This window comes from Pocillopora verrucosa, chromosome 7, assembly GCF_036669915.1.
Source record: "Pocillopora verrucosa isolate sample1 chromosome 7, ASM3666991v2, whole genome shotgun sequence".
NCBI lineage: Eukaryota > Metazoa > Cnidaria > Anthozoa > Scleractinia > Pocilloporidae > Pocillopora > Pocillopora verrucosa.
Genome location: NC_089318.1, coordinates 2,841,922 through 2,866,957, shown reverse-complemented (window position 1 = coordinate 2,866,957; position 25,036 = coordinate 2,841,922). Strand labels below are relative to the sequence as shown.

Sequence of the window (25,036 nt, the reverse complement as noted above, 5' to 3'; positions counted from 1 at the left end):
ACCTCTCGCCGTCTTGTGTTGTTCAAGGCCCCCAAACTTATTCAAAGCGAAGTTGTGCTCGTACTTTGGACCCCCTTATAATGAGGGCTTGCTTAAAGGCTATCAGTTTGTGAGGGTTTTTGGTGTCAGCAGTTCTTTCCTAATCTGAATTATTCGTTAACTTGTTTGAAAATGTATTTTCTACATTCACGATGCTATGACAGAGGTAATGGAGTCTTCTGTGCTTTTTCTAGCCCTACCAAATTAGGTATCAAGCACCACTTAGGCCCTCAGCTGGTGGAAGCAAGCGAAAGAGCGAACGCGCTATTAATGACTGTGTGCATGATTGTCAAGGAAACGGCCAGGGAAACATAAAAATTTGGAAGGAGTAATTATTCCTTGCTCCAAGTTCACGACAAATTTGGAACTCCGCCCTTTACTTAAGGTTAAAAAATTACAGTGTAAAGCGTAGTTTCTCTTGATTTAAAAAGGAAAGATAAAAGCAGTTAGTTAAGTCCTCCAACCTCGCCTGAACAATTCAAAACACGGAAGTTGAACGATCACATTGAATGGAAAAATGCAAACGAATCTTTTTCCTTGACAGACTGCTGACCACTAATGTGTAAATAACTATGGAGCTTTAAATGAAGAGACAGTGCCATGCCACCATAGCCATGTTGAAATGCTACGAATTACTTCAGATCTGTAATATTTTTTATAACAACTTATTCTAATGATATCTTCAGTCATGTGTACTCATGTACACCTTCAAAACAGAAAGATCTAAAGGAACACGGTTACTCTAGAATAAAGATATACGTCAGTTATAAATCTATTTCCATCTTCCAAAAGCATTTCTGGTTAATTCATAGGTACTGACATTTCCTTTCACGATATTTCCTTGCTATTATCTAACTGTTTCAGTCTTTTTGAGAGAAATCCAAACATTCTTGTGTAGTTCTCGCAAGTCATCCCAAGCGTATAGCTAGCTATTCCATATGTTTTATTGAAAATAAGTTAATTACTTACAAATGTACTCAGTTGTACCTGTTTTACAGTAAGACTGCATCAGAGTTAGTTAAAAATTTCATAGAGGGTAATATTCTTAGCATCTTTGCCGAAATCAAGAAATACTGTTACTTTCAGAAAAGGAAATCTCGGATTAATCGACGAATGAGCGCAATGTATGCCATTTTCCATTTTCGCTGTCAGAAACGTCCTGTGCTTCGCCTTTTTAACCACATCGGAGAGCACGGGAGGCCTTTTCGCTTCCTCCCTCTGTTTGAATGAAAGATCATTTGGAAAAAGCATCTTAGGGAAGTAATTCAAAAGAGCCAATATGATATCTAAGCTATATTAAAGAAAGCCACGGAATCAAGAAAGTAATTCAAGATGTACCTTAGTTCTACTACAGTAAAACGTCCATATGTTTCACTGTACTTACTCGATTCCGCCATGATGCTTGCTGCCTGGACAAAACTACTTACCAGTACCATAGAGGGCTTGACCAGATTGTGTATATATGACAATTTGGCGGTGTTTAGCAAGTATCGATATTAGGCAATCTAGGGGTGGAGGATATGTCGGATCGCATGAAATACTGCGAACTGCAATAATAGATTGTCAAGCCCGACCTAGGTCCTCAGTTAATGGTAACGAGGTGAAGAGTTGACACACGGCTGTTGACTGTGGGTATGGTTATCAGAGTGACGAGCAGGGAACGACAATGCTTTCGAGAGAGTACAATTTTTCTTTTTCCCAAGTTTTCCACGAGAAAAGTATAACGCCTCCCTTCACTTGACCATAGGCCAAAACAGCGCAGATATTCTGATAAATTGAGTGTGATCACAACCCAACTTCATAATTTGGGGTTTGCAAAAGCTAATATAATTGATACCAAAGTGTTTCCATCTGATTACATCGCAGCTAAAGATACCTTACACGATTTAACTGAAATTCTTTGTATTTCTTGGCTATGACTCTAAGTGGTGCAAATTATTCTCGCGAGGTCTTCTGCATCGTTTTTACACCTCCGTTAAGTTTCTTGTTTTGCTCTCTTTCCTCTACGGAGTGTTTCGAATATTTAATGACGTCCTTTTGAGTCATCCCTTTTAACCACGACCCACATCTGACTGCGATAACCTAGCGTTAGCCGCCTGCGCAGTAGTTGAAAAGTATTCTGACATTTTGCGCAATCAACCATGACCTACACCGCAACATGACTAAATTAACAAACACTCTGTGACACAATATATTGTTTGCTATAAGAACTTGGCTCACAGAGGAAAATGTTCAATTTCTTGCGTCATAAATGCTACCGAGATCGCATCAGTTGTTTTCAGGGAAAGCAAAATCAAAGCTTACTAATTAAACCGATTCTCAATGGTACAAAGCAGTTCCATCAGAGACAAAAATGCTTTGCTGTTGACACGCAATCTGATTAGCGTTCTGCAAACTTAAAAGTGTCGGACGCAAGATATGCGTCATATTCTAGATTCGACTGGAACCCGAATACTAAACAATCTTCCCTCATTACAATCTTAATTTTAATCTAAAAGATCGTCACCTTCTTTACGGTTTGTCTGCAATCAATACTCAGTAATAATCTCCTTTATCAGTATAAACCGCCAATGGTTTAGAATTTTAAACTTCAACTTAGCTGAAAAGTTTTCTGACATTTAGCGCAATCAACCATAACCTACACCGCAACATGACTAAATTAACACTCTGTGACACAAAATATTGTCTGCTGTTATAACTAACGTAATAAAGGAAAATGTTCAATTGCCTGCGGCATAAACGCTAGTACCGAGATTACATCAGTGGTTTTCAGAGAAAGCAAAATCAAACCTTATTACTTGAACCGATTCTTAACGATACAAAGCAGTTCCATCCGGGACAAAAATGCTTTATTGTTGACACGCAATCTGCTTGGCGTTCTGCAGAATTAAAAGAAATGGTACTAAGTTTTGTTTACACTACAAACTTTACAATTAAAAACGATATGTTCCAAATTCGAATGGAACCCGAACACTTAAACAACCTTCTCTATTTGCAATTTTAATTACAATCTAAAATGCCGACAATTTCGTTATGGTTTGGCTGCAATCAATACAGAATAATAATCTCCTTCATCAGTATATAATGTCAACGGTTTAGAATTTTCCCCGCTTGTGTACTGAGCACAAAACCTCGATACCTTATCCCTCGTGGCTAGCTCCGAAACAAACCTGCCTTGATTAGTTGCCGTGAAAAATCGGCACATACTTTCAACGTTTTCGAACTCAAAATCTTTCATCTTGACGTCGACACTTTTCACGATGTGGAATCCCGCAGACGAACACATACCCTCAATTTTTGACCTTCTCTCGAAATAGTGTTTGCTTAGCATACGTTCCATGCTTTCTGAGTTTTGAAGTTCACGATATATTTTATGGATGATGGAAGGTAAGTGATCGCCGTAGCTCCCGACAATTTTCCCTGCTGGTTTCAGGCTCCGAAACATGTTCTTGAATGCCTCTTCTTTATCCTCAATCCAGTGCAACACAAAGTTGGAGAAGACGATGTCGTAAGTCTCCGAGCCCATTCTTGGGAAGCTGGCAGAGCTTCCTTCCTGAAATTCGAGATTTTTGACTTGCCTGTGTGATTCTCGCGCCACTTCTACTCGATAGCTGTCGGGATCAACGGCAACGACTCTTCCATCTTGTCCTACGAGCTCGGACAGATACACAGACAGTTCTCCAGTACCGCAGCCCAAATCTAGGATAACATGTCCGCGATGAATCTCTAAATCGTTGATCAGTTTTTTTCCTTCCTCTTTTTGAAAAAACGACAATTGCTGGTAACTCTTTGCAACATCTTTGGATTTGGACATTTTTGTAACCTCCTTTGGCTTAGGCGACCGAGTTTTGGTAAAGCGTGCCTCTGAGAGGTCCGCAAGGGATCTGGCACGAAAGAGCTCTCGCTGTCTTCTGTTGTTCAAGGCACCTAAAGTTATTCAATGAGGGCTTGCTCAAAGGCTATCAATTTGAGAGGGATTTTGGTGGCAGCGGTTTTTTCCTAATCTTAATTATTTTTTGACTTGTTTGAAAATGTATTTTCTGTATTCACGATGCTATGACAGGCCAGGGGTAACAGTTTTCTGTGCGATTTCTAACTCTAGTAAACCAGGTATCAGGCCCGACTCAGGCCCTCAGGTGGTGGAAGTGAGGGAAAGAGCGAACGCACTATTGTTGACTGTGGACATGATTGTCAAGGAAACGGCGACGGAACGATAAAACTTTCGAAGGGGTAAGTATTCCTTGATCCAAGTTCACGATAAATGTGGAACTCCTCCCTTTACTTAAAGTTAAATAAATTATAATGTGAAGCGTAGTTTCTCTTGATTCAAAAAGGAGAAATGAAAGCATTTAGTTAAGTCCTCAAACCTCGCCCGAACAATTCAAAACACGGAAGTTATTTGTGAAGGTTTAAACGATCACATTGAATGAAAGAATGCAAACTAATCTTCTTCCTCGACAGACTGCTGACCACTATTGTGTAAATAACTACGGCGCACTAAACGAAAAATCAGTGCCATGCCACAATAGCCATTTTAAAATGCTACGAATTGCTCCCGATCTGTAATAATTTTTAACAGCTTGACCTAATGATCTTCAGCCACGTGTACTCATGTACAGCTGCAAAACAGGAAGATCTAACGGAATACGGTTATGCTTGAATGAAGATATACGTCAATTATAAATCTATTTCCATCATCTGAAAGCATTTCTGGTTAATTCATAGAGACTGACATTTCCTTTCACGATATTTCCTTGCTATTATCTAACTGTTTCAGTCTTTCTGAGAGAAATCCAAACATTGTTGTGCTGTTCTTGCTAATCATCCCAAGCGTATAGCTAGCTATTCCATATGTTTTATTGAAAATAAGTTAATTACTTACAAATGTACTCAGTTGTACCTGTTTTACAGTAAGACTGTATCGGAGTTAGCTAAAAGTTTCATAAAGGGTAATATTCTTAGCACCTTTGCCGTAATCAAGAAATACTGTTACTTTCAGAAAAGAAAATCTCTGATTAATCGACAAATGAGCGCAATGCATGCCATTTTCCATTTTCGCTGTCAGAAACGTCCTGTGCTTCGTCTTTTCAACCACATCCGAAAGCACGGGAGGCCTTTTCGCTTCTTCCTTTGGTTTGAATGAAAGAACATTTGGAAAAAGCATCTTAGGGAAGTGCTTCAAAAGAGCGAATGTGGTATCTAAGCTGTATTAAAGAAAGCCTCAGAGTCAAGGAAGTAGATCAAGAGGTACCTTATAATAAAGTAAAACGTCCATATGTTTCACTGTACCTATTCCAGTGCACCATGATGCTTGCTGCCCGCACAAAACTAGTTACTAGTACCATAGAGGGCTTGACCAAATTGTGTATATATTGTAATTTGGTGGCGTTAAGCAATTATCGATATTAGGCAATCTAGGGGTGGAGGACAGGTTGGATCATGAAATGCTGCGAATTGCAATAATAGATCGTGTCAAGCCCGACCCAGGCCCTCAGTTAATGGTAACGAGGTGAAGAGCGGACGCACGGCTGTTGACTGTGGGTATGGTCATCAGGGTAACGGCCAAGGAACGACAATGCTTTCGAGAGAGTACAAATTTTCTTTTTCCCAAGTTTTCCAAAAAAGAGGTGTAACGCCTCCCTTCACTTGACAATGGGCTAAAACCGCGCAGATATTCTAATAAATTGAGAGTGATGACAACCCAACTTCATAAGTTGTGGCTTGTAAAAGTTATTATAATTGATACCAAAGTGTTTCCATCTGATTACATCTCAACTAAAGATACCTTACACGATTTAACTGAAACTCTTTGTATTTCTTGGCTATGGCTCTAAGCAGTTAAAATTAGCTCATTAGATCATATCCACATGTATTTTGCGCTATATAAGTAAAAAATTATATATAATTATATAATTATTTTCGCGAGGTCTTCCGCATCGTTTTTACGCCTCCGCTAAGTTTATTGTTTTGCTCTCTTTCCTCTACGGAGTGTTTTGGATATTTAATGAGGTCCTTTTGGGTCATCCCTTTTAACCACGGCCCACATCTGACGGTGATAACCCTGCGTTAGCCGCCTGCGCAGTAGTTGAAAAGTTTTCTGACATTTGGCGCAATCAACTATAACCTACACCGCAACATGACTAAATTAACACTCTGTGACACAAAATATTGTTTGCTGTAAGAACTTGGCTCACAGAGGAAAATGTTCAATATGCTACCGAGATTGCATCAGTTGCTTTGAGGGAAAGCAAAATCAAAGCTTACTAATTAAACCGATTCTCAACGGTACAGAGCAGTTCCATGAGGGACAAAAATGCTTTGCTGTTGATACGCAATCTGATTAGCGTTCTGCAAACTTAAAAGTGTCGGAAACAGGATATTTAGTATTGATTTAAGCCAAAGTTGATGTAATGATACTGGAATATCTATCCGGAAATCGAGCGTACGTTCTGTCTGCTATAATGATGAGTTTGTGTATCTTTTGTCTGAAAGATCTTAATTGCCAATCAGCTTACGTTTGATCAATGTGTGTCCATAAGATAAAAGAATAATTGATTTTAGTTTTTTAGTCAGTCTGAAATATAATTTGTTGTGTATGCAAGAGGATCTAAGAAAAATAAAAATCTGGAAGGGAAAAGCTACAACGTGGGTTCCTAACTTATTCCCCACAAAAGAAATGGTAATAAGTCTTGTATACTCTTCAAAGTTTAAAGTTAAAAACGACATATTCTAGACTTGACTGGAACCGTCGGTGGTCAGCGGTCAGGAAGTATGGCGGACGTGTTGGTGTTTGTAAAACTAGCGACTAAATACAGGAATGGCTCCGACCTGTGATTGGATGATAAAAATAGTAAAAGTTAAGAAGTTATATCTTAACTCGTTGCTCGTGAGTATTGTTAACCGCGTGTCTCGAAGCGGAACAATGAAATACCAATGTAAAAACATCCGATGAGTCAAACAAGAAATGGCTACTTACATAACGAAGAGAAGGCAGAGTCTATCTTGTTCAGCGAGGTCGTTCAGTGATATTCCGGCGATGAAAAAGTCATCCGCTGACAAGCTCCGCTAACAAAACTCATTTAGTCAGTTTAGGCGGACGACCAGAGACCGGAGCCATTCGTGTATTTTACCGCAGACAGGAATGGCTCCAACTCATGCGTATATTAAATTTTTTTTTTCGTTCTGGCTAAATAATTTATACACTGAGATAAAAACTGAAAGTGAGATTTATTAGGTTGAAGTCTACAGTGCTTGCAAATGAAGCCCTCTTTTATTACTACAGGGCCATGCAGTTTCTAAGTTTTAAAATAATGCAGCAACTGCATGTCACGTTTGGAAAATCACGCAATGTTGCGTGATGCTGCGACCAATGTTTTTAATTTACAGCATGCTCTGCTGGAGAAATAAGGCTTGGCCGCAATCGAGGGAGTTTTTTTCGGGGAAAACTGATTTTCTAGGTTATTGTTCACATGAAGGACAAATCCATTCATCGGGCTCTTCATCTTTTTTTGCTCAACACCTAAAGGGAGAAAGTCGCGGATTGATTTTGCTTGGTAATTTCTAACAACTCCACTAGACCTAGAAAAGGAGAAAAAACAAACCGAACCAAAAAAACGTCTTACCAGTCAAGCCAGTTGCAGTAGCTCTCGCACTGAATCATGTCGAAGTACCTTGACTGTTTGCAGTGATGGTACAACCAATCTTCGAACAGTTTTCGGCCATAACAAGAAAGAGTAAAATGATTTTATAAAACTTGTTCTAAAATTAATGAAGGCTGTTCATCACATGACGCTGTATTGGAACGAGTATATCTCGTTTGCCATTGTATCACACTACTGTTTTAGACAAGGAATTTATGCCACTTAAATTTAAGAAAGAATGAGTAGAACATTAACCACATTTTCTGTAAAGTACAGGAGCCATCCTAACCTAATTTGCCAACTACTTTCTAGGCATCGTCTGTAAAAACCGCTTCAATTTTTCAAATTTGAAAATTTTTAGCTAAAACCGTGGCTCCCAAAAATATTTCTCACCTTGCCTAAAAAATTTTCAGATGAAATTTTCAAATTGTTCACAGCTTTGCCTATTCCTGCTCGTAGGTCCAGCCAAGCCCTTATGGTCATTGGCCCCCGCATTGGCCGCTAACAATGGCTTATAAATACAGGCGTTTGGTGTTGACTTGTAAAACTCCCTGAGGAAGTTTACGACAGTTAGACGAAACGCGTCAGAGAATAAAGAATTTTTACAACTACTGTTCGCACAGCGCTGCTCACTAGTTTTAGTTTTTTTTTTGTTTGTTTTTTTTTTTAATTTTTAAAAAATTGTTTGAAAATTACTAAAAAATTATTGAAAAAAAAAATTAATAAACGTTTGAGTCGGAGCTATTCCTGTCAGCGGTGAAATACAGGAATGGCTCCATTCTCTGATCCTCCGCCTGAACTGACTAAATGAGTTTAGTCAGCAGATGACTTTTTCATCGCCGGAATATCGCTGTACGACTGTCTTGAGATCCGTGGTATTCCTCTTCCAGAGGATTCGCGGGTGGAAGATACTAACGACTTTGTGCTTCAGTTAAGCCAGAAGATGGGCATTCCGTTGGAAAGAAACGATATATCTGTTAGTCATCGAATTCGGAGTAGTAGGGCTTCAGTGGATCCTGCCATAATAGTAAAGTTTGTCAGACGAGAAATGAGGGAAAGCTTGTATCGGCCGAGGAAAAGGCTGAAATCTATCACCACAGCTGACCTTGGCTTCTCTGTTGATAAGAAGAGCTTTATCAATGAAAGTTTAACGCCTAAGAAGAAGGAACTGTTCAAAGATTGCTTAAAATTCAAGAATGACAAGAACTACAAGTTCCTGTGGACTAATGCTGGAAAGATCTTCTTGAGGAGGAATGCTGACTCTCCAGTGATACCTATCAACTCTTTTGCTGATATACCATCATCTTAAAAGATAAGTTATATTGAAACTTGCATGTTTTGTGATGGGTGTCCTGATAGAGTTCCTTATCTTGACAGCTCCAATTGTCAAACCAGCTATGCCTCATTACCTCAACTGGATATTGCTTTTCCTATTTCCAACAAGATATTATAAATTGTCTAACTAGTAATTCACTCTCTTTTTTGAATAGTAATATCAGGAGCTTGCAGGCTAATTTTGATAACCTAGTTAATATGTTATCTGAATTATATTTCCCTATATCTGTATTAGGTGTAACTGAGACAAAGTTAAAGAATGATCAAGATGCTTTAGCAAATATTAATTTAACTGGTTATAACTTTTTGTCTCAACCCAGTGGTACTAATGCTGGGAGGGTAGGCTTCTATGTGAAGGATAATCTTTTATATACTCGTCATTCAGATATTTCCACCCAAAAGCTAAATGATTATGAATCCCTATGGATTGAAATTCAAAACAACACTGGGCGTAATACCATTTGTGGTATTTTTTATAGACACCCCCATGGTAATGTTGATGCTTTTCTAAATCATATCAATATGATAGTAGAAAGCATACATCGTGAAAACAAATATTGTGTTTTGCTGGGTGACTTTAATTTAGATCTCCGTAAGTTTGAATCACATCCTGATACAGACAGATTTCTTAGTACTCTGGGCACATTTTATTTTCAGCCCCAAATTCTGCAGCCAACCAGAATTACAGATCACTCTGCGACTCTTATTGACAATATATTCTTTAATTCTCTTGAGCATGTTGTGATCAGCAGTAATTTATGTTATGATCTTACTGACCATCTACCTAATTTTCTTATTGTCAGTAAATTATCTTCTCTTCCAGCCAGCACTAAAGTTTTCAGATGAGATTATTCAAACTTAGACAGGGAAACCTTGATTAGTGATTTTCAATCTATAGACTGGAATAGTTTGCTTAAAAAATCTTCTGACCCCAGCAATATGTTTGATAATTTTTATATTAAGTTATCAGAGGTTGTTGATCTACATGTACCTGTCAAGCAATTATCTAAACAAGATCTCAAAGCTCAATCAAAGCCATGGATTACTTCTGGAATTAGAACCTCCATTAGAATAAAAAATGGCTTATTCAAGAAATTCCTCAAGACAAAATCTATCTACTATCATACAAAATTTAAAATTTACAGGAATAAATTGAATCATTTAATTAAACTAGCTAGGAAAAATTATTATTATAACAATAATTTTTTCTCAGTTCATGAGAATAATGGTAAACGAATCTGGTATGGAATTAAACAAATTGTTAAGGTTAAAACCCACATCAATCAACCTGTCAATAAAATAGTGGTAGATAATTGTGAATTAATTGACCAAGAATCAATAGCCAATGCTTTTAATGAATTTTTTGCTAATATAGGTAGTAATCTTGCTAGCTCCATTCCTAGTGCTACTCAAACTGCTAGGGAGTTCATGTCACCTCCTATTTGTGATAGTTTGTTTTTAGCTCCATTGACTGCAAATGAAATTGAAGTGGAAATAGCCAAACTTAATGCTAGTAAAGCTGTGGGTCCTTTCAGCATTCCTATTGATATTCTTAAGATTCTTAAGGGTGAATTATCAGGTCCTTTACAGACTATATTTAATACATCTTTTCTTACTGGAATTGTCCCTGAGAAATTTAAGATGGCTAGAGTAATCCCAATTTTTAAGAAAGGATCTCAGACAAGCTTAAATAATTATGGACCCATTTCTCTACTCTCTGTTTTTAATAAATTGTTAGAAAAGCTTATGTACAAGCGGATAATTGACTTTCTTAACAAGAGACAACTTATTTATGGTAAACAGTTTGGATTTCGCTCTCACTACTCAACTGATCATGCAGTTCTTAGTATTATTGACCAAGTGCAATTAGCCATTGAAGACCATGACTATTCTTGTGGAATATTCCTAGACTTTAGCAAAGCTTTTGATACTGTTAATCACCAAATTTTCCTAAAAAAAAACCTGACTATTATGGTATCAGAGGTGTTGTTAAGACCTGGTTTATTTCATATTCAAGTAATAGATCTCAGTTTGTTTTTCTTGGTGCTATCACTTCAGACACTCAGACAGTCTCCTGTGGTGTGCCCCAAGGGTCAGTGCTTGGACCACTTTTATTCCTAATCTATGTAAATGATTTTCATAATTGTTCAATGCTTTTGGATTTCCATCTTTTTGCAGATGATGCAAATTTATTCTTTCAGCATAGGTATATAAAGATGCTTGAAAGTTTGATTAATTCTGAACTTGAGAAAGTTCTTACTTGGTTATGTGCAAATAAGCTTTCATTAAATATTGATAAGTCAAACTTTGCTATTCTCCATCCAATTCAAAGAAAATTGCCCAAACAGGTCATGTTATCTATAAACAATCAGATGTTGACCCAGGAAACTTTCATTAGATACCTTGGAGTTTACATAGATTACAATATTAGTTGGAAGATGCACATTACTAATATTTCTGAAAAAAATCAAGAGAAGTATAGGCATTCTTTCTAAACTAAGTTATTTCTTAAGTACTAAAACATTACTTAGCCTGTACTATGCTCTGGTTGAGCCTTTTCTCAACTACTGCATAATTGCTTGGGGTAATACCTATCAAACAACTTTGCAACCTTTGTTTATATTACAGAAGAAAGCCTTAAGAATAATCACCTTCTCTAGTTATAACGAACATTCAAGTCCTTTATTTAAAGATCTAAATGTTGTAAAGTTGTTTGACATCATAACCTTTCAACTTGCAGTATTTATGTACAAGTTTCATAATAATCTTTTATCTCCTGTTTTTGATCCTTACTTTAATTCTGTTAGGATGATACATAATTATAATACCAGATTATCTAGTAAAATGTCCTATGCTTTTCCAAAAGTCAGAACAAATTATGGAATTTTCAATATAAGATTTCAGGGTTCTGAAAGTCTGGAATGATATAAGTGATCACATAAAGCTTCTTCCTTTGAAAAGTTTTAAGAAAAACCTTAAGCTAATCCTTATTGAAAAATACTAATAATTTCCGTAGCCTTCCGTCGTTCTTTACTCTGATTTTCACAGCTTTTTTGATCTTGTTTGTATGACCTTGAATGTGCATGTCTTTGTGTGTGTGTATGTTATGTCTGTGTGTGTTTGTGTATGTTATATCTGATCTAAATCATTGTATTAGATAAATTACCTAAGTATAGCTGCCCTTTTCTTCTAGCCCTTATGGTTATTTGGGGCAGCTAGTACTCCTCTACATCTTTTATTGATATATTCTGTTTATTATTATTGTATCATATTGGTACGAATAAAATTGTTGTTGTTGTTGTTGTTGGAACCCGAATACTTAAACAACCTTCCTTAATTATAATTTTAATTATAATCTGAAAGGTCGTCACCTTCTTTACGGTTTGTCTGTAATCAATACGCAGCAATAATCTCCTTTATCAGTATAAACCGTCAACGGTTCAGAATTTTAAACTTGAACTTAGCTGAAAAGTATTCTGACATTTTGCGCAATTAACCATAACCTACACCGCAACATGACTAAATTAACACTCTGTGACACAAAATATTGTCTGCTGTAACAACTAACTTAACAGAGGAAAATGTTTAATCACCTGCGGCATAAATGCTAGTACCGAGATCACATCAGTGGTTTTCAGGGAAAACAAAATCAAAGTTTACTACTTGAACTGATTCTCAACGATACAAAGCAGTTCCATCAGTGACAAAAATGTTTTGCTGTTGACACGCAATCTGCCTAGCGCTCTGCAAACTTAAAAGAAATGGTAATAAGTTTTGTTTACAATACAAAATTTAAGGTTAAAACGACATATTTCAGATTCTACTAGAACCCGAATACTTAAACAACCTGCTCTAATGGTAATTTTAATTACAATCCAAAAGGCCGGCAATTTTATTTATGGTTTGGTTGCAATCAGTACGCAGTAATAATCTCCTTCATCAGTATAAACCGTCAACGGTTTAGAATTTTCTCCGCTTGTGTACAGAGCACAAAACCTTGACACCTTATCTCTTGTGGCTAGCTCTGAAACAAACCTGCCTTGATTAGTTGCCAAGATAAATGAGCACAAGCTTTCAACATTTTCGAACTCCTGATCCTCCATTTTGACGTCGACACTTTTTACGATTTCGAATCCTGCAGCCGAACACATCTCTTCCATGTTTGCCCTCCTCTCGTACCAACGTTTACTTAGCATACGTTCCATGCTTTCTGAGTTTTGAAGTTCACGATAAATTTTATGGACGATGGAAGGTAAGCGATCGCCGTAAGTCAGGACAATTTTCCCTGCTGGTTTCAGGCTCCGAAACATGTTCTTGAATGCTTCTTCTTTATCCTTAATCCAGTGAAACACAAAGTTGGAGAAGATGACGTCGTAAGTCTCCGAGCCCATTCCTGGGAAGCTGGCAGAGCTTCCTTCTTGAAATTCGAGATTTTTTACTTCCCTATGTGATTCTCGCGCCACTTCTACTCGATAACTGTCGGGATCAACGGCAACGACTCTTCCATCTTGTCCTACGAGCTCGGAAAGATACACAGACAATTCTCCAGTGCCACAGCCCAAATCTAGGATATGTCCTCGATGAATCTCTATATCGTCAATCAGCATTTTTCCATGCTCTCTTTGAAAAAGCGACACTTGCTGGTAACTCTTTGCAACATCTTTGGAACTGGACATTTTTATTACTTGCTCAAGCTTTGGCGACTGAATCTTAGTAAAAGCGTACCTGTGTGAGGTTTACAAGGCCCCAAACCCAGGGTCATTTTGTCTCCATGTCAACGGCATGGTCGCCAAACAATGATATCTGGGAGAATGGATTGATTTAATTTTTTTGATTGGTTGAGAGGAAAACAATGGACTCCACACAGGAAGTGTGGTTACGGAAGGAATTAATCGTGCCGGAAATAGAGCGTTAACAACTATAAATTTAAATTGTTTGTACTGTTGTTGTTGTTGTTTTTTTCCTTTTTGTGTGAAAGTTTCACTTGCAAACTGCCTGGCGATGCGTAAAATATATCCAACCAAAGCCGCTGCGCGCTCTAATGGCGGGAAGCTGTTCTTCTTGCAACATCTTTGGATTTGGACATTTTGATTACTTGCTCAAGTTTAGGCGATCGAAGGGATCTGGCACCAATAATTAGTGCCAGACCACCCGAAGACCTCTCGCCGTCTTGTGTTGTTCAAGGTAGTCTACCTGTAGTCGGAACCCCCCCCCCCCCCCCCTCCTCTCTAAGTTGAAACGGAGGCGTGCACCTCAGGGGAAGGATACGGCTACACAAAAGCTATGTTCAAGGCCCCTAAACTTATGGAAGGGCGAAGTTACCCTCGTACATTGAACCCCCTTGTAATGAGGGCTTTCTCAAAGGGTATCAATTTGAGAGGGCTCTTGGTGTCTGCAGGTCTTTCCTAATCTGAATTTTTCGTTAACTTGTTTGAAAATGTCTTTTCTATATTCACAACGCTATAAGTATAGGTAATCAAATGATTTCGAGTGCAATTTGAAATAAATAAGCGCGAGTAAATTTCTTTAAAGACTAACAAAATTGCACGAGCCCGAAGGGCGAGTACAATTTGTGGTTTTTGAAAAAAATTAACAAGTGCTTGTTTATTCCAAATTGCACGAGAAAAATCATGTGATTACGTGTTAATAATATACATGGAAAAATACGAGACGGCTTATCATAATTAAGCATAAGCAAAGTGTGCGCATCAAGTGTAAAAATAATTTATTCAAACCGTCCGGCTAAACAGTTCAATGAATTTGTCTAGTCTGTGTCCGAATCACTTTCGATGAAATGGAAACGTCGTTTCCGAGGTTTAACCATGTTTGTTTTTAGTTTCGGCGTTGGATCGCTCGAGCAAATTGTTAAGCTGGGTCGGCTTGTAATTTTCGATGTCCTTGGCAATTTCCTTCTCTAAACACCACTTTTTCCAAACCGACAACCAAAAAGCAGTGCTTTTTACAGTGTTTTCTTTGTTTGAGCTGTTTTTCAGCGAAAGGAAACCTACTTAAAACACCGGCCATTGTTTTGCTCGCAAATGTTCAAATTTTTAAATTTTGTTGCGACATCCAAGGCTTGCACTTGATTAGCTATCTGTGAGTTTCTTTGATCATTGACCAATCAGAATGTCTGATTTGTTACTTTCTTTCCACTGAATTGACCCTCTTCTTCACTGAATTAACTCTCTTCTGCTCTGAATTACCTGAAAACTGCATTTGTCTTAACGAATCAGAACTGAGTAATTTTTTCATGTATATTATTACAGAGGTTCACGATAAATGTGGAACTCCTCCCTTTACTTACGGCCAAAAAAATTACATGGTAAAGCGTAGTTTCTCTTGATTTAAAAAGGAGAGAGCAGTTAGTTAAGTCCTCCAACCTCGCCCGAACAATACAAAACACGGAAGTTACTTGTGAGCAGTCGAACGATCACATTGGGTGGAAGAATGCAAAGGAATCTTCTTCATCGACAGACTGCTGACCACTGATGTGTAAATAACTATGGAGCATCATACGAAAAACAGTGCCACCCCACAATAGCCATGTTGAAATCCTACGAATGGCGTCAGATCAGTAATATCTTTTAACAACTTGCTCTGATGATATCTTCAGTCATGTGTACTCACGTACACCTTCAAAACAGGAAGAAACGGAAATACAGTTACGCTAGAATGAAGATATATCAGTCATGAATCAATCTATGTCTATCATCTGAAAGCATTTCTGGTTAATTCATAGGTACTGACATTTCCTTTCACGATATTTCCTCACAATTATCTAACTATTTAACTGTTAATCAGTCTTTTTGAGAGAAATCCAAATATTCTTGTGCTGCTCTCGCTAATAATCCCAAGCGTATGGCCAGCTGTTCGATGTTTTATTAGAAAAAAGTTAATTAATTACAAATGTGCACAGTTGTACCTGTTTTACAGTAAGACTGTATCAGAGTCAGTTAAAAGTTTCAAAGAGGGTAATAAAATAACATTTGGAAAAAGCATCTCAACGAAGATGCGAATATGATTTCTAAGTTATATTAGAAAAAGCCGCGGAATCGAGGAAGTAAATCAAGAGCCACATTAATTCTAATAAGTTTAAACGTTCGTATGTTTCACTGTACTTACTCGATTCCGCCATGATGCTTGCTACCTGGACAAAACTGGTTACCAGTGCCATAGGGGGCTTGACCAGATTGTGTCTTTTGTGTGTTATTTGGTGGTGTTAAGCAATTATCGATATTAGGCAATCTAGGGGTGGAGGACATGTTGGATCACATGGAATGCTGCGAATTGCAATAATAGATTGTGTCAAGCCCGACCTAGGCCCCCAGTTAATGGAAGCAAGGTGAAGAGCGAGCGCACGGCTGTTGACTGCAGGTATGGTTATCAGGGTAACGGCCACGAAACGACAACGTTTTCGAAGAGGGTATAATTTTTCTTTTTCCAGAGTTTACGAGTAAAGTGTAACGCCTCCCTTGACTGGACCATGGGCCCAAACAACGCTGATATTCTGATAAATTGACTGTGATCACAATCCAACTTCATAACTTGTGGGTTATAAAAGTTAATATAACGGATGGCAAAGTGTTTCAATCTGATTACATCGCAGTTGAAGATGCCTTACACGGTTAAATAAATTCTTCGTATTTCTTGAGAATGACTGTAAGCAGTTAAAATTCTTTTCGCGAGTTCTTCCGCATCATTTTTAAGCAACTCCGCTAAGTTTATTGTTTTCGTGTCTTTCATCTACCTCAGCAGGGCAGGTAATCAGTCTCTTATACACAGACTTAAGCCTTAAACCCAAAGAGTGTCAGCACCTTATGAGATGTATAAAGAACAGTATGGAGAATATGCATACTGTTGCAAGGGCGTGAAGGGCTAATGAGGCTGAATTACACAACTTTTCTTGAAACAGCTGTATTTATGATGCTCCTAATTTTCATTTGTAAATTACGGCACAGCCGCGAACGCAAGAAGGCTCGCACTTAAAATGTTTTATCCAATGAAAGCTACTGTAATTCTCTCATTTGTCTGCCATGAGCGGAACAACCTGACCAACTGGCAAACAAGCGTGATATTTCGTACGTGATAGTAAGGAGAAAACCGCAAACATTCTTTATAAAACGACAGTGAGATACTACTGTGTGTAGATTCAACTGAAAACCGTCCTTATTCCGGAAAAGAAAAGTTGAAGAGAGAATACATACTGCCAAGTACCAGCAAAGGGAAACTAGTCCCTCGTCATGTAACCAAAAGTTGAAGACGAACCAGACGAAAACTTAAGTCGCTTTTTCTCTACATTTAAAGTAATCAACACCCATCCTTATTCACAAACCACATCTAACATGTATGTTCAACCATCTTTGCCTCTGCACAGAAAATAAATGCAATTCTCGAGAAAAAGACCTGTCTATTATTATTTATATAATAAGCTCAGTTATGCACGCATTCTGATTGGTTCTCACTTATGATCTATTGGAGGACAGACGTATAGATGACGTCATCATTAAAACTTTTTTTTTTCCGTATATTTTATTTCTTAATTATATAAAAAAAAATAGATTCCAAGTTGCCGTGCCCACATTTTGACGTCCTCTGTGATCTATAACTGAACAGACGCACAGCAACTTGGAATCTATTTGTTAAATTTCACATGAACCTTACCCACCTTCCCGCACAAGGGGGCCCAAAAACAAACAAAATAAATTATCATAATTTTATCTTCACAAAACACGCAGAAAAGACACGACACATACATACAGGTATACGTAATTCTTCCCAAAGAGGCTTTTTAGAAGAAAGGTACATGGTACAATTAGAATGTCCATAATACATATAAATATAAACAATTGAAGTCAAATTAAGGAGTAATTAATATTACATCGAATTAGCAAAATTTATAATTAGCAAAAAGTCTCTAAAATCTTGCAAATGAAACAGTTCTCTTATTGGTTTAAGGAGCAATACATAATGAAGAAAATTTTTAGCCCAATTCTCTTTTCTACTTTCTGTTGCGACAGAAGCGCTGATTATTTAAAGGGGGGAAAAAAAACGCCCATTATTAAAACGCACATGCCAAAAAATAAACTGCTTTTATTGACATGGTCATTTTTATTATTTCGTAAACAAACTCCCTCCCCTACCCCCTTAGGAAATAATAATTAACACGCCCTTCCCCCACAATGAAGCCTGCGATACAAACCACCACTTCATCTGACCGTGATAACCTTGCGTTACTCGCCTGCGCAGTAGCTGGAAAGTACTCTGACATTTAACGCAATGAACCATAACTTACACAGCAACATTACTAAATTAACACTCTTGTGACAAAAATACTGTTTGATGTAGGAGCTAACTTAACAGACGAAATTGTTCAATTGCCTACAAGTTCCAAGATCGCATCAGTTGTTTTCAGGGAAAGCAAAATCAAAGCTTACTACTTGAACCGATCTTCAACGATACAAAGCAGTTTCATCAGGGACAAAATTCTTCGCTGTTGACACGCAATCTGCTTAACGCTCTGCAGACTTAAAGAAATGGTAATTAGTTTTGTTTACAATACAAAATTTAAAGTTAAAAACGATATATTCCAGATTGGACTGAAACTTGTAAACTTAAACAACCTTTTCTAATTGTAATTTCAACTATAATCCAGAAGGCCGACACTTTCTTTATGGTTTGGCTGCAATCAGTACGCAGTAATAATCTCCTGCATCAGTATAAACTGTCAACGGTTTAGAATTTTCTCCGCTTGTGTACTGAGTACAAAACCTCGATACCTTATCTCTCGTGGCTAGCTCTGAAACAAACCTGCCTTGATTAGTTGCCAAGATAAATGAGCACAAGCTTTCAACATTTTCGAACTCAAGATCCTCCATTTTGACGTCGACACTTTTTATGATTTCGAATCCTGTAGCCGAACACATCTCTTCAATTTTTGACCTTCTCTCGTACCAACGTTTACTTCGCATGCGTTCCATGCTTTCTGAGTTTTGAAGTTCACCATAAATTTTATGTTCGATGGAATGTAAGCGATCGCCGTAAGTCAGGACAATTTTCCCTGCTGGTTTCAGGCTCCGAAACATGTTCTTGAATGCTTCTTCTTTATCCTGAATCCAGTGAAACACAAAGTTGGAGAAGACGATGTCGTAAGTCTCCGAGTCCATTCCTGGGAAGCTGGCAGAGCTTCCTTCATGAAATGCGAGATTTTTTACTTCCCTGTGTGATTCTCGCGCCACTTCTACTCGATAACTGTCGGGATCAACGGCAACGACTCTTCCATCTTGTCCTACGAGCTCGGACAGATACGCAGACAATTCTCCAGTACCGCAGCCCAAATCTAGGATAACATGTCCTCGATGAATCTCTATATCGTCAATCAGTATTTTTCCATGCTCTCTTTGAAAAACAGACACTTGCTGGTAACTCTTTGCCACATTTTTGGAACAGGACATTTTGATTACTTGCCCAAGCTTAGGCGACCGAATCGTAGTAAAGCGTGCCCGTGTGAGATTCGCAAGGGACTTGGCACTAATAATTGGTGTTGACATGATGTTCAACCATCTTTGCCACTGCACAGAAAATAAATGCAATTCTCAAGAGAAAGACCTGTCTATTATTATATTTCACATGAACCTAACACACCTTCCCGCACAAGGGGGCCCAAAAACAAACAAAATAAATTATCATAATTTTAACTTAAGAACACGCGGAAAAGACACGACACTTACAGACAGGTATACGTAATTCTTCCCAAAAAGGCTTTTTAGAAGAAAGGTACATAGTACTATTAGAATGTAAATTCATAAATATAAAAAGTAAAAAAATTTGAAGTCAAATAAAAAGGTAATTAATGTTTTATTGAATTATCAAAATATATAACTAATAAAAATTATACGCATTATTGTAAATGAAACAGCTCTCCTAATTATTTAATGAAGAAAATTAATGAAGAAAATTTTAGCCCTGATTATTAAAAAAAAAAAACGCCCGCTAATAAAACGCATACGCTACAAAATATGCTGCCTTTATTGACATAGTCATTTCTGTTATTTCGCAAATAACCTCCCTTCCCTACCCCCTTAGGAAATTAAAATTAACACGCCCTTCCCTTACGATGAAGCCTGCTAAACAAACCACCACTTTATCTGACCGTAATAACCCTGCGTTACTCGCCTGCGCAGTTGTTGAAAAGTGCTCTGACATTTTGCGCAATCAACCATAACCTACACCACAACATGACCTAATTAACACTCTGTGACACAGATATGAACTAGGTTAACCCAAATATGACACAAATATGAACTAGGTTAACAGAGGAAAATGTTCAAGTTACTAAATCATAAATGCCACCGCGATCGCATCAGTTGTTTTCAAGGAAAGCAAAATCAAAACTTACTACTTGAACCGATTCTTAACGATACAAAGCGGTTCCATCCGAGACAAAAATGCTTATTGTTGACACGCAATCTGCTTAGCGTTATGAAGTTACAAACTTAAAGGTTAAAAACGACAAATTCCGGATTCGAATGGAACCCGAATACTTAAACAATCTTCTATAATTGCAATTTTAATTACAATCTAAAAGGTCGACACTTTCTTTATGGTTTGGCTGCAATCAATACGGAGTAAAAATCTCCTTCATCAGTATATAACGTCAACGGTTTAGAATTTTCCCCGCTTGTGTACTGAGCACAAAACCTCGATACCTTATCTCTCGTGGCTAGCTCTGAAACAAACCTGCCTTGATGAGTTGCTGCGATAAATGAGCACATACTTTCAACATTTTCGAACTCAAAATCTTTCATCTTGACGTCGAAGCTTTTCACGATGTCGAATCTCGCAGCCGAACACATGCCCTCAATTTTTGACCTTCTCTCACAATAGACTTTGCTTAGCATACGTTCCATGCTTTCTGAGTTTTGAAGTTCACGATAAATTTTATGGAAGATGGAAGCTAAGCGATCGCCGTAAGTCAGGACAATTTTTCCAGCTGGTTTCAGGCTCCGAAACATGTTCTTGAATGCTTCTTCTTTATCCTTAATCCAGTGCAACACAAAGTTGGAGAAGACGATGTCGTAAGTCTCTGAGCCCATTCCTGGAAAGCTGGCAGAGCTTCCTTTTTGAAATTCGAGATTTTTGACTTCCCTGTGTGATTCTCGCGCCACTTCTACTCGATAACTGTCGGGATCAACGGCTACGACTCTTCCATCTTCTCCTACGAGCTCCGACAGATACGCAGACAGTTCTCCAGTGCCGCAGCCCAAATCTAGGATAACATATCCGCGATGAATCTGTACATCATCAATCAGTTTTTTTCCTTCCTCTCTTTGAAAAAGCGACGCATGCTGGTAACTCTTTGCAACATCTTTGGATTTGGACATTTTTGTTACCTCCTCAAGTTTACGCGACCGAGTCTTGGTAAAGCGTGCCTGTAAGAGGTCTTCAAGGGATCTGGTACTAATAAATAGTGCCAGACCACCTAAAGAGCTCTCGCCGTCTTCTGTTGTTCAAGGCACCTAAAGTTATTCAATGAGGGCTTACTCAAAGGCTATCAATTCGAGAGGGTTTTTGGTGGCAGCGGCTCTTTCCTAATCTGAATTTTTCGCCAACTTGTTTGAAAATGTATTTTCTATATTCACGATGCTATGACAGAGGCAACAGAGTCTTCTGTGCGATTTCTAGCCTAAGTAAACCAGGTATCAGGCCCCACTCAGACCCTCAGGTGGTGAAAGCGAGGAAAAGGGCGACTGCACTATTGTTGACTGTGAGTATAATTGTCAAGGAAACCGTCACGGAACGACAACACTTTCGAAAGAATAATTATTCCTTGCTCCAAGTTCACGATAAATTCAGATATTCAGATAAATTGACTGTGATCACAATCCAACTTCATAAAAGTTTATATAATGGATAGCAAAGTGTTTCCATTTTTTCGTGTTTCCACGCGATTTAATAAATCATTCGTATTTCTTGGGTATGACTATAAGCAGTTAAAATTCTTTTCGCGGGTTCTTCCGCATCGTTTTTACGCGGCTCCGCTAAGTTTATTGTTTTGCTCTCTTCCCTCTTCCTCAGCAGGGCAGGCAATTAGTCTCTCATAAAGAGACTTAACCCTTTAATCCAAAGAGAGACTAGCATCTAATTTCTCCACACAATATCACCCCTGAGTCACACATTAAGGTCATGAGAATAAAGGAAATGATCACCAACGAAAAAAGCTTTGATTAGTTTACAAATTCTCCTTGTCAGCACCTTAGGAAATGTATAAAGAACGGTATGGAGAATATGCTTACTGATGTTAGGGTGTGAAGGGCTAATGAGGCGGAATTACTCAACTTTTCCAGAAACAGCTGTATTTGTTATGCCCTAATTTTCGTTTGTACAACAAAAGCAATTGTAATTCTCTACCTAGTCTGCTATCAGCGGAACAACATGACCGACCGGCAATTCGTATGTGATAGTAAAGAAAAAACCGCAAACAATCCTTATAAAACGACAGTGAGATACTACTGTGTGTAGATTCAACTGGAAACCGTCGTTATTCCGGAAAAGAAAAGTTGAAGGGAGAATGCATACTGCAAAGTACCAGCAAAGGGAAACTAGTCCCTCCTCACGTAACTAAAGGAAAAGACGAATCAGGCAAAAAATTTAATCGCTTTTTCTCTATATTTGTAATCAACACCCATCCTTATTCACAAACTACATATAACATGTATGTTCAACCATCTTTGCCACTGCACAGAAAATATATACAATTCCCAAGAAAAACAGCTGTCCATTATTATTTTTCACATGAACCTAACCCACCTTACTGCACAGGGAGCCCAAAAACAAAGAAAAGAATTTATCATAATTTAAACTTCACAAAACACGCGGAAGACTCGGCACATACATACAGGTATACTTAATTCTTCCCAAAGGACCTTTCAGAATAAAGGTACATAGTACAATTAGAATGTACGCAGATACGTATAAATATAAACAATTGAAGTCAAATTAATGAGTAATTAATATTACATCGAATAAGCAAAATGTATAATTGGCAAAAAGTCTCCACAATCTTGCAAATGAAACAGTTCTCCTAATGGTTTAAGGAGCAATACATAATGAAGAAAATTTTAGCCCAATTCCCTTTTCTACGTTCTGTTGCAACAGAAGCGCTGATTATTTAAAAGGAAAAAAACGCATATGCCACAAAAAAATACTGCTTTTATTGACATGGTCATTTCTGTTATTTCGTAAACAAACTCCTTCCCCTACCCCCTTAGGAAATAATAATTAACACGTCCTTACCCCACAATGAAACCTGCTAAACAAACTACCACTTCATCTGACCGTGACAACCTTGCATTACGCGCCTGCGCAGTAGCTGAAAAGTACTCTGACATTTTACGCAACCAACCATAACCTACACCGCAACATGACTAAATCAACACTCTGTGACACAAAATATTGTCTGATGTAAGAACTAACTAAACAGACGACATCGTTCAATTGCCTACAAGTACCGAGATCGCACCAGTTGTTTTCAGAGAAAGCAAAATCAAAGCTCACTGCTTGAACCGATCCTCATCGATACAAAGCAGTTCCATCAGGGACAAAAATTCTTCGCTGTTGACACGCAATCTGCTTAGCGCCCCGCAGACTTAAAAGAAATGGTAATAAGTTTTGTTTACACCACAAAATTAAAGTTAAAAACGACATATTCCAGATTGGACTGAAAATTCAAACAACCTTTTCTAATTGCAATTTCAATTATAATCTAAAAGGCCGTCTCCTTCTCTATGGTTTGGCTGCAATCAACACGTAAAAATAATCTTCATCCATGAAAAACGTTAACGGTTTAGAATTTTCCCCGCTTGTATACTGGGCACAAAACCTCGATATCTTATCTCTCGTGGCTAGCTCTGAAACAAACCTGCCTTGATTGGTTGCCGAGATAACTGAGCAGAGGCTTTCGACATCTTCGAACTCAAGATCCTCCATTTTGACGTCGACACTTTTTACAATTTCGAACCCCGCAGCCGAACATATCTCTTCGATTTTTGACCTTCTCTCGAAATAGAGTTTGCTTAGCATACGCTCCATGCTTTCTGAGTTTTGAAGTTCTCGATAAATTTTATCGATGATGGAAAGTAAGCGATCGCCGTAACTCACGACAATTTTCCCTGCTGGTTTCAGACTCCGAAATACGTTCTTAAAAGCTTCTTCTTTATCCTGAATCCAGTGCAACACAAAGTTGGAGAAGACGATGTCGTAAGTCTCCGAGCCCATTCCTGGGAAGCTGGCAGAGCTTCCTTCATGAAATGCGAGATTTTTGACTTCCCTGTGTGATTCTCGCGCCACTTCTACTCGATAACTGTCGGGATCAACGGCAACGACTCTTCCATCTTGTCCTACGAGCTCGGAAAGATACGCAGACAATTCTCCAGTGCCGCAGCCCAAATCTAGGATAACTTGTCCGCGATGAATCTGTACATCGTCGATCAGTTTTTTTCCATGCTCTCTTTGAATAAGCGATAATTGCTGATAACTCTTTGCAACATGTTTGGAATTGGACATTCTGATCACTTGCTCAAGCGACCGAATCTGGGTAAAGCGTGCCTGTGAGACGTCCGCAAGGGATCTGGCACTAATAAATAGTGCTAGACCACCTGAAGACCTCTGGCTGTCTTTTGTCAAGACCCCAAAGCCAGGGTCAGTTTGGCTCCTTGTCAGCGGCATGGTCGCCAAATAATGACCTCTGGGAGAATGGATTAATTCTACTTTTTTTTATTGCGTGGTTGATAGGAAAACGATGGACTCCACACAGTATGAGTGATTTACGCAAGGAATCAATCGAGCCGGAAAAAGAGCGTTTTTTCTACCGTTGTTATTGCTGTTTTTTTTCACTTGTTAACTACCAAGCGATGCGTGAAAGATATCCAACCAAAGCCGTTGCGTGCTCCAGTGGCGGAAAGCTGTTCTTCATAGAACGATGGATTGCTGCCGTTGTTGTTGAAGACGCACAAGTAGAAATAAAT

The 25,036-nt window shown here is 38.2% G+C and overlaps 6 protein-coding genes across 7 annotated transcripts; 1 reads left to right on the top strand and 5 right to left on the bottom strand.

Annotated features, from left to right (window-relative positions):
- Positions 1-2,026: 2,026 nt before the first annotated feature.
- Positions 2,027-3,890, bottom strand: LOC136282374 (ubiquinone/menaquinone biosynthesis C-methyltransferase UbiE-like). Of its 2 annotated transcripts, none has more exons than XR_010718238.1 (2): positions 2,678-3,890; positions 2,027-2,185 (listed from the first exon to the last, which is right to left on the bottom strand). XR_010718238.1 is itself a non-coding variant. In XM_066169928.1 (2 exons), exons 1-2 carry the CDS (start codon positions 3,851-3,853, stop codon positions 2,834-2,836), a joined length of 729 nt encoding a protein of 242 aa, XP_066026025.1. In that variant the 5' UTR covers positions 3,854-3,890; the 3' UTR covers positions 2,027-2,833. The 2 variants fall into 2 exon arrangements, 1 of the variants encoding a protein (XP_066026025.1); XM_066169928.1 differs by having other exon boundaries at positions 2,027-2,918; positions 3,210-3,890.
- A 2,920-nt stretch (positions 3,891-6,810) lies between these two features.
- On the top strand, positions 6,811-10,185 carry LOC136282226 (uncharacterized). Its single transcript, XM_066169553.1, has 2 exons — positions 6,811-6,831; positions 8,497-10,185. The coding sequence occupies exons 1-2, from the start codon at positions 6,811-6,813 to the stop codon at positions 8,986-8,988; spliced, it is 513 nt and encodes a 170-aa protein (XP_066025650.1). The 3' UTR covers positions 8,989-10,185.
- Positions 10,186-12,092: 1,907 nt separating this feature from the next.
- On the bottom strand, positions 12,093-13,764 carry LOC131797639 (ubiquinone/menaquinone biosynthesis C-methyltransferase UbiE-like). The gene has a single exon (XM_059115292.2). It carries the CDS (start codon positions 13,688-13,690, stop codon positions 12,911-12,913), a length of 780 nt encoding a protein of 259 aa, XP_058971275.2. The 5' UTR covers positions 13,691-13,764; the 3' UTR covers positions 12,093-12,910.
- A 4,918-nt stretch (positions 13,765-18,682) lies between these two features.
- Positions 18,683-19,561, bottom strand: LOC131797640 (ubiquinone/menaquinone biosynthesis C-methyltransferase UbiE-like). The gene has a single exon (XM_059115293.2). It carries the CDS (start codon positions 19,559-19,561, stop codon positions 18,683-18,685), a length of 879 nt encoding a protein of 292 aa, XP_058971276.2.
- A 1,043-nt stretch (positions 19,562-20,604) lies between these two features.
- LOC131784572 (ubiquinone/menaquinone biosynthesis C-methyltransferase UbiE-like) lies at positions 20,605-21,394 on the bottom strand. Its single transcript, XM_059101392.2, has one exon. The coding sequence runs from the start codon at positions 21,392-21,394 to the stop codon at positions 20,612-20,614; it is 783 nt and encodes a 260-aa protein (XP_058957375.2). The 3' UTR covers positions 20,605-20,611.
- Positions 21,395-22,694: 1,300 nt separating this feature from the next.
- LOC131784589 (ubiquinone/menaquinone biosynthesis C-methyltransferase UbiE-like) lies at positions 22,695-24,865 on the bottom strand. The gene has a single exon (XM_059101414.2). It carries the CDS (start codon positions 24,735-24,737, stop codon positions 23,796-23,798), a length of 942 nt encoding a protein of 313 aa, XP_058957397.2. The 5' UTR covers positions 24,738-24,865; the 3' UTR covers positions 22,695-23,795.
- Between the last annotated feature and the right edge of the window lie 171 nt (positions 24,866-25,036).

Bases quoted from the DNA above. Each gene is read 5' to 3' on its own strand.
- LOC136282374 (XM_066169928.1), bottom strand. From the start codon at position 3,853: ATGTCCAAATCCAAAGATGTTGCAAAGAGTTACCAGCAATTGTCGTTT. The intron at 2,919-3,209 runs GTTTGTTTCGGA...TTAATTCTGCAG, and splicing joins ACGGCAACTAATCAAGGCAG to AACGCCAAGCAGATTGCGTG.
- LOC136282226 (XM_066169553.1), top strand. From the start codon at position 6,811: ATGGCGGACGTGTTGGTGTTT. The intron at 6,832-8,496 runs GTAAAACTAGCG...AAATGAGTTTAG, and splicing joins TGGCGGACGTGTTGGTGTTT to TCAGCAGATGACTTTTTCAT.
- LOC131797639 (XM_059115292.2), bottom strand. From the start codon at position 13,690: ATGTCCAGTTCCAAAGATGTTGCAAAGAGTTACCAGCAAGTGTCGCTT.
- LOC131797640 (XM_059115293.2), bottom strand. From the start codon at position 19,561: ATGTCAACACCAATTATTAGTGCCAAGTCCCTTGCGAATCTCACACGG.
- LOC131784572 (XM_059101392.2), bottom strand. From the start codon at position 21,394: ATGTCCAAATCCAAAGATGTTGCAAAGAGTTACCAGCATGCGTCGCTT.
- LOC131784589 (XM_059101414.2), bottom strand. From the start codon at position 24,737: ATGCCGCTGACAAGGAGCCAAACTGACCCTGGCTTTGGGGTCTTGACA.